Raw genomic sequence first — 16970 nt, 5'->3', positions numbered from 1 at the left:
CTGCCTTTTATCTTTGAAAATATTAGTTTCCCACTTCTGAGAATTAAATTACAAAATATTAGTTTTTTTGCCTTAGCCCTCTAGTGTTAATAGCTAAACATTACGGAGCTCAGTCCTTCAAAGATTTCACAGGCAGGCTCTTTTGCTTGTGTGGAGTACCAAGAGGAAAAGCTCTTAATATAAAAAGATTTTTAAATTTCTTTTTAAGCAAAAATCCATTTTTGAAAAAGAATGGAATTCAGAATTCAGATGCAGCAGCATACTCATGACAGGGCACTAAAATCACCAGTGATTTGTTATACACTAATTTTGCAAAGCTTGATGCCCCTGTATCTTTTTCCTGAAGTGTTTTCCAGCGTGCTTTATAGTGCAATTAAACCTATCAGTGCAATGGCATGTGCTTGTTAAAAGAGCCACCTTTGGTACTTAATTGTAGTTAGCCATCATTTGCTTTATTAAAAGGACATTTGCAAATATACAACAAGGCAGGCAAATCCCCCAGGAATTTAACCCACTATCTTCAAAACCCACACACAGCTCTAACCTTCCCTTTGGCTGAAAAAGGCTGGACATGTTTCCCCTCTAGAGCCTATTAAAACCACTCTGTTAAGTGACCAGAGGCTGTTAACGCATTAATGACATTAGTTGTTTCTTTTCCTTCAGGGACTTTGCACAAAGCCACACCACACAAACGCACACACTTTTTTTTTGGTGACACTAATAGCATTTCTACAGAGGATTGGATTTGTTGGCTATGCTGATCGGAATAATGCAAGCTAATGCCATCCTCCTTTCCAGTGTCTGTCTAAAGGCCATCTTCTTTAATGCTTTATATTCAGTAGAATGAGTTTTAATATCACCCTTAAGGGGTGATTGGTCTTATCTGCAGCTTTTGAGATCATAGTTGGTAATTGGTGTCTCCTTTAATTTTTATCCCACTGATATACTTTGCTAAGAAAGTGCTCCCAGCCATATGGTAATGCAGCCGTGCCAGACTGTGTGCAGGTTGCCTGGCCTATCCTATCCCTTGGGTCAAATGGTATATTCCATGCAGAAGTAACCAAACCAAAAATATCAAGCTGGGGACAAAGATTATAGGTTTCACCAAGACTACCAGAAATAACACAACGATGCCATAGTACAGACAGCAGAATGAGGTGATTATCAATCACTATAAGAGAGACCTTGAACTTCAGCATACAGGTATTCTGTATACAGCTATATAAACTAGAATTTAAAATAAGAGAGCATTACTGTGATGCTGTATGCGATCTATTACTGGATCACAAGTCCCTAGATTAAAAAAAAAAGCTGGAAAAGAGGTGGTTGGTGAATAAGGGGAGCTGAGTTACAATAATATATACACAGGCTCTGTTTTCATTTAGCTCACCACTCTTGGAAACTATTAAACCTGACTTTCAGCCCGGCTACTACTACTGTCAAGTTGACCAAAGGAGGTCCACCAGTTTTGCTGTACTAGTTAATGGGAGAAAAGAGGACTACCAGTATTGCAAACCCCCAAAACTGCCAATTTATATAATGATATTAGTACACGAAGTATCTGTACCATAATGTTTTGATTCTGTATAATTATACCCTGAAGTATACCCTACATTTTTTGTACAGTGGAAGGGAGGCATATAGGTCACCCAGGTAAATAATTGCTGGAATTATAAGAGATATGCTTGAGGCTATATTTGAATTCAATAGGATTTACTCCTGAATAGGCAAATGCAGTATTCTATTGTAAATTATCCAGTGGCAAGGGCAATCTGGTTTACCAGTATGCTAATGAGTGCAATAAATGCATGATACCTTGTAAAAAGTAGTACAAAAAATGTTAGTCATGCAAAAGACTTCTACATCTGGAATCTCTGGCATGGTGCCCATGGGCACCAATGTGCTGACAGACATCTCTCTTGGCACCCGTCCCACTCCTTGATGCTCCTGATTTTTATTTTAAGAACTTTTAAACTATTCTTTTACACTAGGTGGCTGTTTTGCTGGAAAGCAAAATGCTGCTGTCCAATGCCATTTTTATTTGGGTTCAATCTAATGGTTTTGTTTTTGGAGGGGGGTGTTGGATGCCCTTCAGCCTTTACTTAGGTTTTGGGGTAAGCTAATTTTGTTTAAGCTTCACCATTTTGTCTTCTGGGAAACTAGTGTTTTGTGACCAGCCATGCCCACCATGGCAGCCAATTTATGAATGGGGACCCTCCCCCATGACAGCCATTTTGAGAAAGTGCCCATGACATTCTCAAAATTCCAAATAGGTCTACTGACCCCAAAAGGTTGGGGAACAAATGAACATGAGTTACTGATCCAGTTCACGCAATCACCACAGCCCACCATGGCTTATTTAAGCCAAGGTGTGTTGTGTTGCATGCCAGTAGCCATTTTGAATATTCAAGCTGCACAATAAGCCACAGCGACCGCCCAGTGTGGCTTGAATAGTCAAAATGGGTGTCAGCACACATTGCAAACCATCATGGCTTAAATAAGCCACAGTGGACTGAAACGATCATGCAAACCCACCCATAGTGTTCATATTTGGCTTATAAAATGGTTTGATGCTACTGATTCACAGTCTGATTCAGTTAAAATTCACTTAAATCAGTTAAATGCTTGGTTCCAGCTGTTTCACCTGCATTGGATTGCTGATTGGGTTCTAAAGATGCTTTCTGAGGACATCCTTGGAATCTTACCATTTTCTGTTACAGGATAGTAATTGTTTTGCTTTAACTGAGCTTGACTGCGTTTATTTATTTCATAGGGTTCATTGGCTTTTTTGGCTTTATAGTCCTGCCAATGTGTTAACTTCAAGGAAACTTAACAGGAAAGTGAAACAACTTGTAGAAATTCTGTTCTGTGGGTTGCTCATGTCTGTTCAAGTGAAAACTAAAGTAAAAACCCATCTAATTAGATACTGACTAGTATCCTGGCGTTGTCAGATTCCACAACATCTCAAGTTCAGAAATAAGAAATGTATAAAATCATTGTTTATATAAAGCTGAATCTTAAATGTTAAAAAATTCTGCTTTCTATTTTTGCTTTCATGTCAGAAAGGAAAAAGGCAAATTCTTACATAAAAGTGTAATTAAAGCAACATTCTAAATATTTCACAATTGTATTATGGCTGTTGTTGAAATAATGGGTATTGGTTCCAAACTTCTTGGTTTAAGACTGAACTCCATAATATAAACTCCACTAAACACTACAAGACAGACTCATGAGAAAATGTTGTCACACATTCCAACTAAGCCAAAGTAGTTGGGAAGTAAGCCAGTTATATTCCATTGGAGTGAATAGAGATAAACTGACTTTATTATAAGTTCTGAGGTTTAGCTTTGTTGTGAACTGGTTTAGAAGTTTCCATTAACTTAAATGGAATTAGTCCAAAGTAAGTGATTTGAGGATTACACAAGCACAAATATACATATTGTTAAAGAAACTAAGTATGTGCATGACCATTCACACATGTTAAGTAATGTTGGCCTTATCTTGTCTTAGGATGCACACAAAAGTCTATTCCAAAAGGAGTTTGGTTTATGTACCATTTATTTATTTGCCCTGCCCTCCTTTTCATATGGTCACCCTAAGAAAGAGGCTAAAACAGGTGGCAGCTACAATTTGTAGAGAAAGCACTTCCGAAAATAGGACAGAACTGAAAGATACTTGTCCAAGGGTCCCATTGGACTGTCTTGAAGATGGAGCTTAGGTGCAGGAAAACTCCTGCAGTTGCTATGGGAAAAAGAACCTTGTAAAAGGCTGTGTGCAGGCTGCCACTTCAGCAAAAGCGGGGACTTAGGCAACCAAAACCAGGTGTTGACAATCTTAAAATACTGGGGTGATGTGTCTCTAAGGCTTTTATGCCAGGCAGCTTGCCTGGTCCTAGCAGGGTTTGAATACTCTTCTTTCGTTGTTCCTGGAACTACTAAATTTCTGTAATGCGTGCTTGCACAACTCCACTGAGTTTTGAAATGGCACATTCACTCATCCCCCCCACCGGGTCTGCTTTAATATGTACTTCATGCTGGAGAAAAATGTGACTATGCCATGCTTCCTTGCACTGGGTAAGGAAACCTGGAGGGTGCTACATTTTGAAAGGATACTCAACACAATACAGGAAGATATAAACAATAGTTACTCTGGATCCTTTTTTATATTAAAATATGAGATAAGAAACAACTAGTGATGCAATGGAATACCAAAATCAAGAGAGTCCTTGATGTTAAATTAGCTACAATGTAATGGAGATTAAAATACACAATACTAAATTAAGCCAGTAGTTAATATTATCAAAGTGTCTGCCACTTAATCTATGTAATGATAAATCATCATTTGGTACGCTTATGCCATACATTTTGTGAAGCCTTTGTGCGAAATCCACTTTAACCCACATGGAATTGCCAAATATTGTTCATCTGTCCCCATATGTTCATATACAATAAAACAAAAATGCTTTGCCTTCTCATGTCTCCAAACGTGACAGAGAATCTGAATGTATATCTTTGAGATAACCTTTTATGCTTTACTAAACGTATCAGCTCTGCTACCTGATATATTTGGACTTTTAAACCCTATTAGAACAGGGTAAGCACATTTTATTCACCATTTTGATGAAATTCAGTGAGAAATAGAAGAGGTCTGTAAAGCTGTCTGACCCCATTGGGCCTTGCCACGAACATGCTAGGTACTGTGTTATTAATGCAGTATCCACAATCAAAATTCTATACTAGTCTGTTGTTGCAGTTCCATGAGATGTTTCCAATGCCATCGAATTTCAGAATAATTTGGAATTCTCTGTAGAAACCTCTGCAGGTTCTGCTTCCATTAGTATAAGATTCTTAGCCAGCTACTCTGTATGCTAAATTTCTGCCTCTGTTTTCTACCTACCTTAGACCCAAAGCAATAGTCTGATTTTATTTTGATAAGGAAAATTTCTTCTAATGCATAGCAGTAAATCGCTTTTTTTCATCCCTCCTCTTGTGCATCTTGCTAGTTATGCTGCTTGTACTTGTATGCTATAGCTTTTAATAAAGGACAAATTCTGCAGTAACAAAGGAGACGGATGTTTTCCCTGTGGAAGACAGACTGCCTTCAGAGGGCCTGCTCAGATTTTGATTATTACATTTTGCACACTCTTAGTATAATACATATTTTGTTTCTGATTCACTTCTTTTAGATATACCTTGTTTCTTTTTCAACAGTGTTCTTGTTTCCGCCTCTCTCCTTGGAGATTCTTCTTATATTCTTCTACTTTGTTTTAACCTAACAGGGGTTTTTTGTTTGTTTATATTCATATTTTGAATTTAGTTTCTAGAAGTGAACATGTGCAACAAAAAGTTGTAGTATATCTTTAGCTGGTCAGAGGAAGGCTGCTGCTTAAGAGCTCCTGCCATCCCAGAATAAGAACTTTGAGGTGCTGTTCAGAGGTACTGGGGGAAATTTCAGGAGGAATAAAGCCCAATGTTTCTTCCACATCCTCAGGAAATGTTCATTCACTGTGCTATATAGCATTAACAGGGTTAATGTTTGGGGATAGTGTAGAGAAGAGGTTTTGTTTTACCTCATGGTCTGGATTGCCCAGAGCTAATCCTCTTGTCTAGCATAATATAAACCATTAGGGGCTCAAACAGGCAACTTCCCTCCCCACACCATTTTCCTTCTTCTTGTTCCCATTAATATTCTTAGCATTTCATGGCTCAACTGTCCTCAATATTGCCTGGGTCCATGAAGTCACTAAGGATAGGTCCTTGTCAGGCCATTTGTTGGAAAGTTCTTCTTTTTAAAAAAAATTGTATTCTCCTCCGTACCTGATGAGTCCCTCAGTCGGTTGTAATTACTACCGGGGGGCATGCCTTTCAAACTAATACGTACCCAACCACCAAATTTCAGTATTAAAGGGATGATGATGATGATGATGATGATGATGATGATGATGATGATGATACTTTAAGCATCTGTGTAGTTTGTGTTCATGAAAGATGGATCACTTATCCAGTTAAAATAGAAAACAGAATTGCCAGTATCCAAAATGCACCATTATGACACCAGGGTTCATTTATAAGAACTCGTGTTCTTTCTTTCTCCTTTCTCCTCACAGCCCCCTCAAAACACCTGTTACTGTCATTTATTTGCCATTTATGTAACTTTTTGAATGAGGAAACAGTTTTAGAGTCTTCTGTTGTGAACATCCTAACAACAGTGGAGTAGGCAATTTTACTCTATTTCTCAAGTAGGAAACTGGGGTAGAAGGATTGTGAATGGCTCACATTGAGGCTATGGGTGAGATAGGTCTTGAATTGTGATTCCCAAGAATAAGTCACTCTGGTCAGTATATGTATATATGGAGGGGAATTCTTCACTCTTAATTTCTTTTTCTCTCCCTCGCCCACCCCAGAAAAGAGTATGTAGAAGTCTGGAAATTGTTCCACAGGAGATCAATGCTTGCCACCCAGCAAGCAAGTATACTATGGATTACTGGGATATGGAGGAGGATTTGAAGCAGAAAGATCCCACTGAATTGTTCAACCCTCAGATTATGAAAGAAAAACCAAATTACGTGGTATGTTTTATGCAGTCCAAATCCATGCTTTAACAGAAGATGTTAATATATTTCACAATAAAAATGTCAAATAATGGTTGTTGTTGTTTTGAGAATTTTGTGTATATGTGCTTGTTAATCAGATATTTCCGAATAATGAAACCAGAACTGGTGCCCAGCCTTGCCCAAGATGTATTGCTGGAGAACCTGTAAGTATATTAACCTTCTTACTATGACATAAAAGATAGGCTTGTTCTTAAATATTAGAGCCATAAAACATAAGGTTAATAAAAAAAACTGCAATTACATTTCTCAGGGATAAAGCATGTAAATAAAAGAGGCAGATTGATTTAGCTTTTTCTCAGTATACTAGCACAGTGCAGACTAATATGTTTCCTGCATCAGGTTGAAAATATTGGGACAGCAAGCTCATTTTTCAAATACACACTAGAAAAGAGAGTTTAGTCACGTAAATGAATCTCAATTCAAGCTAAAAAGGCACAGATTACTTTATTCCAGTAGTATGTCTGGTCAAAAGACATTTAATATTTATGGGCAGTGCTTTAGAAGTATATCCTCAAAATTTGGCAGAGGTGGTGGTATATAGTTTGATAATTGCATATTGTTTTTAGATATTTTCTCTCTTATCCATCAGCTAAAGTTTTGGGGCACAGTTACTCCTATCCCAGCAAAGATGATATGCCTCCGAAGCCTGTGTGAAGAGATGAGTTTTAAGAAAACATATTAAATGCCATAACTATGGGGGCCTGTCTAATGTCAATTGGTAAAGTGTTTCAGAGGGTGGGTGCTGCAACACTAAATACTCTACTGCATGTGGCATCCCAAGAAGTTCCCCCTCTAATGATCACATAGTTCAGGGAGGAACATAAGGGGTGAGGTGCTTCCTTAGGTAACCTGGTCCAAAGTTGTTTATGGCTTTATATGTTAACAACAACACTTTAAACTTGGCCCGGTAGATTATTGGTGGTCAGTGTCATTCTTTTAGCAAGGGCGTAGCTTGCTATTGGAAGGAAGCCCCAGTTAGCCTCACCATGACATTTGGCCCCAGCTGCAGCTTCTAGACCCAAGGTTCAGCTCACATAGAAGGCATTGCAATAGTTGGCTTTAGGTATGCTCAATATCCATGTGCTCAGCCCAAAAAGGTTTTAGTGTTTTGCAAACCTTCATGAGAAGTCCTTGGACATTCTTCTCATTGGCAGAAATTGATATGATTAATACCATTTTCCTGCCAGGGATGCTGGGGCTTGTAGTTCATTGCCTGGTGGAGGAGGGTGCCCACCACCACCTTTGTAACTGCCACCTTTCTCTTCTCATGCCCCAGGTAAGGTTTGTAGGGCCCAGGAGGAGGTGGGGACAGTGACAAGCACTCATATATGCAAGGTGTACAGGGTCCTGCACACCTTCTTATCTTGCATGTGGTTTCAGGCATTCAGATTCACACTATCAAGCCCCCTTTTCAAATGCTTGTAACATTTTTAGTTGGCTAAATTAGTGTCTTCTGCTTAATGGTACATCAGCATACAAAAACATTCGATAGGCTGATCCAAATCTTCATTTAACTAATTTTATCCCTTTTAAGGGCAATGCCTATACTTCACATGTTACCTTGGTATTTCCTACAGTGTATAATGCACTTCCCCCTTTCTCTCTCTTGCTAACAAGCTATGGGATCCTAGGGTAAATTATGGTGCCCCACACAGTGCCCATGAGGCCAAAAAATGTGACTTGTGCATATTATGGAGAACACCACAGCCATTTACTTGCCAAATTCTCTAATGCATGAAGCAGCCCTTAAAGTCTTGTTTACACTTCTGTTCAGTATAAACTCTGGCTATTTAATGAGGTCCTTAAAGATACTAATGTAAAAGACAGCTGTGTCCCACTGCAAACAAGAAGATATCTTCCTATCCCTTTTGCAGCTAGCATCTTACATGTATAACATCTGGCCCTGGAATCGGAAGTCCTCAATTCATATTCCAGTATTGCAAAAGCCAGTGAAAGTACTGTGAATGCTGTCTCTGGGCAGCTTTAGTTATTTGACAAGGAAAAATGGTGCATGAGTGAGCTCTTGTTTCCTGTTTCTGTGGTTCTGTGTAATATCTGAAGCATATAGTCATGGGAGAGATTCCCTGGAAAAATAGGTGACACTGAAGAACCTGTGCTGATGTCTTTCATCTTCAGATGTGTGGACAACGTTATGATCCCATTTTGTCATACATTAATTTATGAAATTGCCATAATATAAAGTGGTTTAAAAGAAGGATCAGATAAATTCATGGAGCATACTCAATAGCTATTCAATGGTCACAATAGCTCAGCCAAGGGAGTATATTTCTTATTGCCAGTTGCTGGCGACAAACTACATGGGTTGGCTATTGCAGTTGTGCCTGGTTTACAAGCTGAAAACTAGAGCTCTCTGGGGACAGAATGCTGGACAATCTGGGCATTGGTCTACCTTAGCAAGGCAATTATTATGTTTTTGTTTTCAGTTCCGGAAGCATTTGACTTATGGAGACCAGGCGTGTTGGAAATGTATGTCTGGCCCCACTAAAAAAAAACCAAAAAACTATAGATCCACTCTTAGACAAAGTCAACTTTCATGGGAGTAGGAAGGGAGTGGGGGCCATGATATCTAAAAGTTGCCAGGTTTGTCAAGGCTTCTAATTTTGTTCCATTGCATTTATTTATTACTTATTCTCTGTATGGTAGAAATGCTGAACTATATAATGGCCCCTGCTTTGAATTAATTTACTTTTCTTTTTATTTCAGGGACATTTTGGCCATATTATGGGTTTATAAAAGATCAAAGGACACTGATACTCCATTACAAAATCTGTATGAACTGGTTTGAGCTGCCAGATTTTTCTACACTCTTCTTAAATTGTATGGCTGTGAGTTGTGTTTATGAGGGTTTGTTTGTTTAAGTTATCATACATTCTCAGAAACCTATTTTTGTTTGCTTTTGTATACCCTAAAATATGTTATTACTTCAAAAGAATATTCAGGTGGATGGTTCCTCCACCCACAATGTGGGATTGCTAACATACTCATTCTCACTCCTCATATGTAGATCTTATGTGCAAGGAGATGACTAAGCAGGGCTAAGATCTCTGCACAAGCTTTGGAACTGTTGGATTACAGACAGCTTCTGTGGATAATATAGAAATTTTCTCCTGAATCATGTCTACAAAAACACCTAGTAAAGTTTGCCTTTGTATGTGTGAAATGCTTTATCCTCTGACTCACCCATCCTCGCTTTTAAAATGTCAGATTTAATCTAGAGGGAAGTACTGTATTTTCCAATAAGATGTAGATCTTTAACAGTGGGGTTAGAAAACATATCAGGTGCTGAAAAAATGAAGACCTGTCTGTTTTTAACTTACAAATAACCAGTAAAATAATGAAAAGGGAGAAACTACTGCAAGAGAGGAAAAGAAAGAGGGAGACTTGATTCTACTACAGACAAAGTTTAGGACAACATCTTATCTGAAAATATTTAGAATCAAACAGGTAATTCCATACATTTTAATTGAGTTACTCGGTAGCAAAAAAAAACCTTTTTGCTGCTTCAAGCTTTAAAAATCTGTCCACACATTTTCACTTTTCAATATATTTTGCTTGCAACCCCTCTTAATCCAGCTTACAATGAAATATTAAGGACAAGATGTGCAACAGATTGAGGAGAGTAGCTACTTGTAGTATCTGAGTTGTACTGTAAGGGTGCACCCCTATGTATATTGAGAGAGAGAGGCCTTAGCTAGACCTACAGTTTAGACAGCAACAGAGGAGGGAAGATCCCACAATGTGTTTATCGCGAGATCCCTCCTCTGTTTACATGCAACGACCTCAGAAGGAGAGGTGTCGTGCCTGCCATTTTTTAAAAAAATTAAAGGGCCAGCAGTGCATGAATGCTTGTGCGCATAAGGTAAGTGGTTTTTTAATTTAAACTACTTTCCCCCCTCCCCCCACCCTCCCCCCAATGGGCACAGCGCTCCCGGCTCCTCGCGAGGAATCGCGCGGAGCCAGGTCAACACGTTCTGCGGTCTCGGGCAAAGCCTGGGACCATGGAAAAACCAGGGCCAAAGGGGAGGGCGAGATCCCGGGGCAAGGGAGGGATCATCCCTCCTTGATCCCAGGATCCCCTGTGCATCATATGGATGCACAGGGACGATCCCGGGGATCACTCAGGGGTAAAGCCCTGTCTAGCTATGGCCAGAGAGAGAGAAAAGTCCTACAACTCACAGCATGCCCTAATCAGCCATGCTAAATATGCATAGGATTGTACCCTAAATACAGTTATGTTCTGTCTTAGGAATCCAAAACCTGTGATATTTAACTTATTTACTCAGAGTACTCTATTTTTATTAACGTTTTAATTAAGATGTTTGAATTTAATCTGGATTTTATTGTTAGCTGTCTTGAGCATCATGTTTTTGGCAGAAAGGAGGGATAGAAAATAAATTTCTTAAAATCAATGGTGCTTGATTTTGGGGGATTCCCCCTCAGCTGCCCGCACCGCGCACCAGCCTACCCCACTTAGCAGGGTTCCCCGTGGCATCCGTGTAGCATTTTCAGGAGACTGGACAGGCTGTTGTGGGCAAGAGGACTGGGCAGGGAAATCTGCTTCCCCCAGTCCCATTGCATGCACCTAAACCTGGAGCTAACCCAATGGCCCTGCTTTGGTTGTAGCGGGTTCTAGATGCTGTCCAGTCAGCAAACAGTCCAGCCTACAGGTGGCTAGCTGACACAACAGAGGTGATTTAAGACCAGGCAGAGATCAGAGTACAGGCAGGCAGACAAGAGGGTCAGGCAACAACAAGAGTGAACAGGATAACAAGCGGGAGGTCAACACGGTAAATCAGTCAGGTATGTTATGCAGCTCAGAAGCAGAGTCGTTAGGCAATCCAAAAGGTCGGGAAACAAGGTATCAATTGCAGAACCGGTTGAGGAACCCGGCTATAAGGCAAGATGGACCAAGTTGTTCCAACGCTGGCTGGATTTTCTATGAAGGCTTTTAAGCCCAAAGCCTGCTGGACCCCACCCAGAGCTCAGCTGCCGTAATCAAGCCTCCCTTTCCGGATCCTTATTCCTGAGGAGTCACTTTCTCTTGAGGAGACCTTTTCTGGAGGGGAGCCCAGGGGTCAAGAGGTTGCTCAGCCTCTGCCTAGGGGCAAAATCCCTTTCCCCTGACAGGGATGGCCCTGCAACCACCTCCCAAGGGCTCAGGCTCCTGTGGGTCTGGTGGCAATTCCTGGTCTGGGGTGCCCTGGGTTTCTGGGGCCTCTGGCTCTTCCTCCAAAGAGGTCTCCACCCGTAGGGGCATGACACTAATGGATTTTCCTTTTAATTTCCATCATGACAGTATGGCATACATGGCCCGTTATGCACAGGCCTTTGAAGTCTCTAATTACATTTTTGAAAGCTATGAATTGTTTTTAAAAGTTTGTGTGCTAATTGTTTTTCCTATTAGACCATAGAACATTTACATAGGCCAGTATGCAGTATGAAAATATGGTCTTAGAACAAAGGTTTTTTTAAATGATGCTTTAAAAATCAATCTGTAATATATTTGTTTTTTTCATTCCAATATCAAACGGGGGTGGGGAGTTATAACCACAAAAGTGTTGTTTTGAGTAATTTTAATATTATGACATATGGCTTTATAGTGATAATTTTTTGCAAATGTATATGCATATTAACCTTTTGTATGCAATAACTAGAATCTCTACTTTCATATATGTAAAATAAGATACAGGGTTTTATTACTTTTAATTCAGATGATATGTCTGATTTTTTTTCTTTGAACTTTAAATCTTTGTATTTTGTAAATCACCATTTATAAAAAGCTGAAACATTAAATAGCACCTTGGTTTTAAAAATTGGCTTTGTTTTTTTCTTCTTTTTTAATAGCCAGGTCAGTATCTACAAAATTTTCAGATTAACTCTTCCTGAAAGTTTAGCTTGTACACTTTTGTCATTTCCTGTCTTACTGCAGACTAATCTAATTGCCTATTTGACTGCATATTACTGGAAGCTTTATTCCTGCACAGTTTCATGGAGATACATTGCATTAAAATATTATGGACACATAAGACTGTACTTTGCCCTGTCATTGGCTGACTTTTTCAGGTAGGGTGAGATTCTGGGTGGAAAAACAGTTGAATGTATACAGTCACTTATAAGTGGGATACATCAGTATGTTTCCCTGTCCAGCTCCGATGGTGAACCAGTGTTAAGTAGTGGTCATTTTTCAGACCTGAAAGTGGCCATTATTGAAAAAAGGAACATCGTAGGGACACTTCATCATGAAACTGCAGAATTATAATTTATCAAGAAGTTTTGTCATTTCTGGCTTGAACCATGATTATAGTTTCATTATAGTCCCATTACAGATGTTAACTAGCTTAGCAATTACTACAGTGGTGGACAGTTACCATGCTTATTTTGCATGCATTTAAACTTGAACATAATTGTCCCCGACAATGTTTTGTATTTTCACCTGAGCTCACTGTTTACATTTTTTCTCTCTAAAGACATACCTGCCAACTGAGGATAACACTTCATGCACCCAACAGAAGTGGACGCTAGTCTACAAAAGTGTATGCCATAATAAATTTGTTAGTCTTTAAGTTGTCACAGGATGCTTCATTCTCAGTCTTGGGAAGGTATCCGCATGTTCTCAAATCTACTTTTCTTAAACCCTGGTTTAAATATAAACCACAAAGGACACATTTACAAGAAAGCTTCTCCATGGGATGATGAGAGGGGGGAAATCACCATATATTTATGTTTCCTTAGCATATATGATCACTCCTTCACAGTGGGGAGAGAGGAGATGAAATGATAGTGTAGTCATTACATTTTCAGCGAACTTCACTTTAGCAAAGGATAGTTAGTTGCAGGGTTCAAAAGTCATTGTAAAATGTGGGAAAATCTAGGTTTCAGAACCCACTTTTACTTGCAAGCAAATATGTTCAAGCCAAAGTTTAGGTTTCATAATAGGGCTACTTCATTCTCAGACTTCTCCTTACGTTTGTTTTCCATTTTTAGCACTTTCTTGCCTGGGTAGAATTTCTCGGTCTGCATTCCTCAATCCACTTTCTCCAGGAATTGACCTGTACAGGATTCCCTGGAGTAAGTGGTTTGACCTCAAAGGTCTTTTTTCAGGATTTAAGGCCTCAGCTTTTTCTTTTGAGGTTTGTTTTGTCAGCATATTCTGGTCTCTTGATAGATCTACTACAGGCCAGTCCTTTTTCCCCCCAGCATCCTGTTGAAGTAGTGTACCTACACTTCTTCTGTGACCAGGTGTCCCTATAAGAGTATTTTAGCTTCAGATCTCTTACCCAGATATTACACTGTAAGTGTGTAAGTGACAGATTCTAAAATGAAAATGTGCAACCTTATAGATAATAATAATATATTTATTTATTACCCGCCTCTCCCTCTGGATCAAGGCGGGGAACAACATGGAATACAAAATATTATAAAATACATAAAATTGATTAAAACATATAAAAACTAATACATTATTAAAATAACAGCCAGTCAAATTAAAATAAAATTCAACTGGGTAGGCCTGCCGGAAGAGATCTTAAGGGCAGGGCAGGGCAGTGTATCAGTGCATTGTAATTGAGGTTTAGTTTTAAATGGGGGCTGATTACTTTTTGTAGTTCATTTGGATAGTGCAGGTGAATGGGAGAGATGTAACAAGTCATCACAGTTACCATTAGACAGCGGACTAAATAAATAGCTTCATCTGTTAAGTGATCATAGGTATAATACTAGTTCTAGTCTTGTATCTATCACAGATTCCAGAGTACCGGGCTAAGAGAAATTGAGGCAATCCTACACATTCCTACTTGGGAGTAAGTCTCATTGAAATCAATCAGACTTACTTCTGTCAGTCTCAGCCAGATTATTATGACCATTCTAAATATACTAGTGTAAAGCCATGGGCACTAGTAATCTTTCTCATTTCACGCTTTTTTGTCCCTTAGCCCCTTCACCACAGAGAGGCTTATGAATAATGCAAATGTGCCTCAAGCATAGAGAATCCATCCTGTGAAATTTGCTTGTGGCACGGCCCCACCTCCTCATGCATCCTGATTGGATGCCTCCATGCCCTTCTCCCTCCTTGCTGGCAGCTACAGCCTATCCGCCTGGCTGGGATGTGGCCTGCCTTTGTGCCACACTGATTGGCTGAGTAGAGCTGTTCATCATCTGGCTGGCAGAGGGGCTGTCCTGCCTGTTTGACACAGAGGAAATTAATTGCTATTAAAGATTGAGCTTTGAAGTTTTTCAAAGTTTCAAAACTTTCTGCACATCTATACTGCTCAAGCTGTAGTTTAAAACAAAAATGAGTAAAATCAATCTGGTAGATCTCTAGTAATAAGCCTTACACTTCTATATTCCTATATAAGATAATCCTTGATTTATGAAATAAATTTCCCTATACCCAATCCATAAGGAGGACTATGTTTTCTGTGCACACACATCCCATTGGATAAATGATCAGTCTAATAGTGACAGTCACCAAATTAATTAATGCAATGATGAATTGGGCACAAGATTTAGTTTAGATACTGTTTCTCCCCATATTCACAGGCTGATGAAGTCATAGATAGAGGAAGGTTTCTATGAGCACATCAGTTGCCATATAGCTTCCTGTTGAACTCCTAGCTCCGTGATTGGGACCATGACAAAGTGGCCTATACATTGATGATGCTGTGTAACTCACAAGGTATATTTCACACTAACAAGAAAACATACTTCTACTGCTAAAATATCCAGAGGGTTTTTTTTAGTCTAAATTATAGTATTCATGCTCAAATAGCCTTTTTGTAATCTGTGATACCCAAAATATGTCAGGTGACCTTCTGCAATCCTCAAATGTGGGTAAAAGTAGGTTTTGAAATAAGCTAAAATATGGGACCTGTTTAGTGATTTATTTGTTTATTTATTGAAAAGGGGTGTCAGCTCTTAATCCAAGATATGTGGGGAGCACATTGCAAATACTCATTGATTATGGTATGATATTCTGCACATGCTTATAGGTGCTTATCACATGAAGTCTAGATTACATGAAGCCTACGTGTATGTCTTTTAAGCTTCTTCTAAAACACAGACTGTTCAATTAGGACCAGTTTCATACTGAATTTAATCTTGTCTTGACATGTTTTGAGTAGCATTTTTTTCTTGTTGAATCAGACTATACTTGCATGCGACTCTATTATTGTTACTGGAGAAGTATAGAAAACGCTGCATGATATTTGCTTGCAACACAGGGTGTCATTCATGAGTTATACATAAATGGCAGCTTTACATATTTAAAGGAAACACGAACTGCTTCATATCTGAAGTATGTTTCCCAGGGGGTACCACCACCATTTGATCTATTTTTGATTAAAATGTAAAAATTAAAAATTAAATCAAATGGTGGTATAACTCCTTAGGGAAAACATACTTCAGTTATGAAGTATTCCCTGTAGCAACCTTGAAAATCTTACAACTGTATTGTCTCATCTGTAGGTGGTCCTTTTATGTCACACATAATTAAAATGAATTGCTGTTAGAGAACCCATACTACTGCATACAGATTTATGAACCTGGAGGCACCTCTATTCAGATGTAAACAGTGATATCACAAAGTAACTGTGAGGGATAAACAGCATGAGGATAGGTATCAGTGAGTAAGACATTTCCCTGTGCTGTAAGAGGAAAGACCAGGTGCATGTCATAAAACATTATGTATATGTCTAGTAAAAAGTATTTCCTGCAGAAGGATAATAATGCAATGTGATTAGCTTACACTGCCTTTGCTATGCAATTCAGTTCTGTCTTCTTCAGCTGAAATAGCATAAGAACTTTTTAATGTATAAAGAAATGGCTAATATGTCACCAGGACAAAAAATATATATGTGAAATTGGATTTACAAAGAAAATGTGCTTTGCAAACACTAATACGACTTGTGTGTATCAGGATATGTGGATGTACAGTTGATAAGATTAGGAAGTAAGAAGGGATTACAAATGAGACTATAGAATTTGCATTCCACATTTCACCGACCTGAAAGACGAAATCTTACATTTGGTTTTCTTTGGGGTGTTTTGATTCTCTGTCCATAACAATGATTTGTGGCTATTTGATTGATGTGAGACTGAAATTTGAACTCTTGTATCCCATGCATTTATAATGGGAACTACAAAGAGAATAGATGACCTCCTTGTGTGTTCTGTTCAACGTTTGAGGCCCTGTTCAGAATATGCCTCAGCCAACTCAAGTTTGGCAGACGTTTATTTGGAGCAGAGTCTTTGCAGTTATGGTGACCAACCTCATGGAATGCCTTCTCCAGGGAAGCCCGCCAGGCCTTAACACTTCAAGAAGACTTTGGGGCCTGAATGT

General features: G+C 39.0%; 1 protein-coding gene across 1 annotated transcript in view; it reads left to right on the top strand.

The window, feature by feature from the left end:
• The window catches only part of C8H10orf143 (chromosome 8 C10orf143 homolog), a 230322-nt gene extending 217895 nt beyond the window's left edge, over positions 1-12427 (top strand). The window contains exons 3-5 of the mRNA XM_063132824.1: positions 6404-6568; positions 6691-6756; positions 9338-12427. Of these exons, the coding sequence (XP_062988894.1) occupies positions 6404-6568; positions 6691-6756; positions 9338-9367 (261 nt within the window). The 3' untranslated portion in view covers positions 9368-12427. The remainder of the gene's footprint in view (positions 1-6403; positions 6569-6690; positions 6757-9337) is intronic.
• The last annotated feature ends 4543 nt before the right edge of the window (positions 12428-16970 follow it).

Source organism: Elgaria multicarinata, chromosome 8, assembly GCF_023053635.1.
Source record: "Elgaria multicarinata webbii isolate HBS135686 ecotype San Diego chromosome 8, rElgMul1.1.pri, whole genome shotgun sequence".
Classification (NCBI taxonomy): domain Eukaryota; kingdom Metazoa; phylum Chordata; class Lepidosauria; order Squamata; family Anguidae; genus Elgaria; species Elgaria multicarinata.
This window is presented reverse-complemented; position numbering and strand designations above follow the sequence as displayed.